This window comes from Myotis brandtii, unplaced genomic scaffold (genome assembly GCF_000412655.1).
Source record: "Myotis brandtii unplaced genomic scaffold, ASM41265v1 scaffold825, whole genome shotgun sequence".
Taxonomy (NCBI): Eukaryota; Metazoa; Chordata; class Mammalia; order Chiroptera; family Vespertilionidae; genus Myotis; species Myotis brandtii.
In genome coordinates, this window is record NW_005371349.1 from 2,794,807 (window position 1) to 2,797,580 (window position 2,774).

At 57.3% G+C, this 2,774-nt stretch overlaps 2 protein-coding genes across 2 annotated transcripts in view; both read right to left on the minus strand.

Moving 5' to 3' along the window:
- OTOP3 (otopetrin 3) overlaps window positions 1-518 on the minus strand; it is a 9,638-nt gene extending 9,120 nt beyond the window's left edge. The window contains 1 exon segment of the mRNA XM_005884353.2: window positions 425-518. Within this exon segment, the coding sequence (XP_005884415.1) occupies window positions 425-518 (94 nt within the window).
- Window positions 519-658: 140 nt separating this feature from the next.
- OTOP2 (otopetrin 2) overlaps window positions 659-2,774 on the minus strand; it is an 8,392-nt gene continuing 6,276 nt past the window's right edge. The window contains exon 7 of the mRNA XM_005884354.2: window positions 659-1,179. Within this exon, the coding sequence (XP_005884416.1) occupies window positions 1,009-1,179 (171 nt within the window). The 3' untranslated portion in view covers window positions 659-1,008. The remainder of the gene's footprint in view (window positions 1,180-2,774) is intronic.

Here is a 2,774-nt window from a genome sequence, read left to right on the forward strand (position 1 = left end):
TGTGGCCCCGCCCTGACTCAGCTGGCCACCAATCCTTCCCCCTCTTCCAGCTCCTGGGCCTCTTCCCCTCCCTTTGCCAGTCTCAGTCCCTCTCCCTGCTGAGCCCATCTCTCTACCTTTTGTAGAGGAGTTTCAGGGACCCCCAGGGAGTGGGGTGCTGAGGGAGAGGAGGCCCAGGGGGTGAAGGTCTGTATCCCCAACTCCTGTTAAACTAGAACAGCCCTATCCATGCCTATGTTAGGGATTTGGGTTCCTGAAATAGTTTACTTGTGGGGGGAAATGCTCTGCTGTTTGAAAATTATTCTTCTTAGTACAAAGGCTCTGGCCCTCTTTACCTGTGTGACTTGGGCAAGTCCCATGACCTCTCTGGGGCTTAGATTCGTTCTTTGGAAAATGGTGGTGGACGAGGTCCGTACTTCCTCACCTTCCCTGTGTGGCGGGACACGTGCAAAATGTGTTCCCTTGAGGACACAGGGAAGAAGGGGCAGCTTGGGGACTCTGTCCAGCCACCAGGTCATGGTCTGTACTTGGTTTGTAACTCAGACTTGGTTCAACCACTGAAAAGCTTGAGACCTGAAAATCTCCAGCTCAGACCCCCAAGATCCTCTCCTGTGATCATGTCGTATGGGGTGGCTGACACAAGAAGTGGGGACAGGGCGCGAACTGCAGGTTTATTGGTTCCCAGCTGCGGGCAGCAGCACTGGCCAGGTCACAGGGCTGGGATTAGGGGCGGAGCCGGAGCCCCGGACACTCCCGAATCTTACCTGGTTCTAGAAACGCTTTAGGGAGAGGCGTCCCTGCCCCGTAGCCCCATGCACCAGGGTCATGCCAGGGTGGCTGGGCATGTCCCGATTGCAATTTAAAAACATCCTGAAAAAATAGCTTTTGTGAAAATTCCACTCTGGGGCCAGCGGGGGTACGAGCGGGTAATGTGCCAGCCTGGGGCTCACTCCCGAGGGTCTCTGGGTGGGCGCTTGCTGAGCCCCCCTCCACGTGTCTGCGGGGGCCTCAGGCCAGCACGTAGACCTCCAGCAGGCTGGAGACCGCGTGCATGCGGTAGAAGATGCCGAAAGGCAGGCAGATGTTGACGATGGCGGCCCAGAGGGAGTAGCCGTAGAAGTCCACCTCCACCTTGTTGCTGAAGTGAGGGCGGGCCCCGAAGGCAGGCATGATCCACAGCTGCGGGGGAGACGGTGTGTCAGGACCCGGCCCCGACTGGCCACATCCGTGGGCTGCGCTGGGGGTCCCAGCCCTGCAGTTGGGTGGACAGCAAGGGCTGGGTGTTGCTGAGTGGGGACCTCCCGCATCTTGGAAGGGACTGGTGCTCTCTAAGGAGTTCAGGAAATGTGCCGGACTCAGCTTGCCCACCCCATAGGACTCGCCCTGTGATCACAGCTCCCCCATAGGAGGCCCCACTTGTGGGATGGAGAGAGGAGAAGAGGGCTCATTAGATGATGTGAGAATTTGATACACATTTAGAAATGGCTAAGTCAGAGCTGGAGAAATGTGTGGCAAATCAGCCAGGCCCAGGCAGGAGGGGCGGGATCCAGCCAGAAGGTTCTGGTGTGGGCTCTGAGGCAAACAACAAGGGCTTCTGGGCTCACCCCACCCTCCCCATTTCCAATTAGCTGTGCCATTGAGCACATCGCAGCCTTTTTCTCAACCTGTTTCTGTCCTATAAAATGCTGCTCTCAGAGTTGATCCAGGCTCAGGTCCCTGGAGCAAAAACAGCCTTTCCCAAGGTGACTCCCAGCCAGTGGGCGGGGCCAGCAGAAGGTGAGGGCGGGGCCAGGGCTGGGGCCGGCTCAGGATAGATTCCACTGGTAGGTGGGAGATTGCCGGGCCCTCTTTTTCTATAGACTATCTATAGGAGGGCAATATGTACAGTGGGGACTTCACTAAGAATGCACCCCAGTTAGGATGGATTGTTGGTGTTTTTCATGGGGTGGAATCTCTCTGGAGATGTTTTACGTTGATAAACCCACATCAAGGCTGTTCCTATATTACGAGTATTGTTTTCTATTGAAGGTGATATCTGGAAGGACTATATTCATAGCGAGTGAAATTTCTCTAGGTGTGTCTCTCTCTGGGAAGTACTCACATGGGCGCGTGTTTCTGTGTCAGAGGTTTCCCCTGGGATTAGGTCTGTGCAGTGGGGTGGTAGCTACATTAGGGGTGCTCCTCTAGTGGGGTGCACCCTTGTGAGGACAGTTTCCATGCACGGCGCATATTTGTGTTGGGTGAAGTCTGCTGGGGTCCAGAGGAGTCTCTCTTAATCAGGGGCTTTGCTGAACCACTGGGGAGGGGGTGCTGTTGTGGGCACCGCCCTTCCGGGCCAGCCCACCGCTGCTAATCGACCGCTCGCACTTACACTGCCCTCAGCTGCTTCCTGCCGCTGCCCCAGTTATTCTAAGCAGCAGGCTGGTCATGAGCTCCCAGGAGCAGTCACACCTCCCACCTGAGGGTGAGGGCCCCCACTCCCCACACCAGTTCTCACAGCTCCCTCTGCCCTCGGCCCTGCCCCGTCCCCCTCCCTCCCCAGCATTCCCTGGGACCCTTCCCGCTCCTGTGGTGGCTGCCTGGCTGCCGGAATGCCAGGACTCCGTCCTCTGGGTGCTGAGATGCTGTTTGCCCGGCTGCACCAGACCCTTTCGGAACCTACTCCTTCCCTAGACAGACATAGATTCTCGAGTAGGCTGGGGCCAAGACAGAGAGGCCAAGTGACTAACCCTGAAAGAACCTCTTTCCTGGTCCCCCCAGGCCCCAGGCACCCC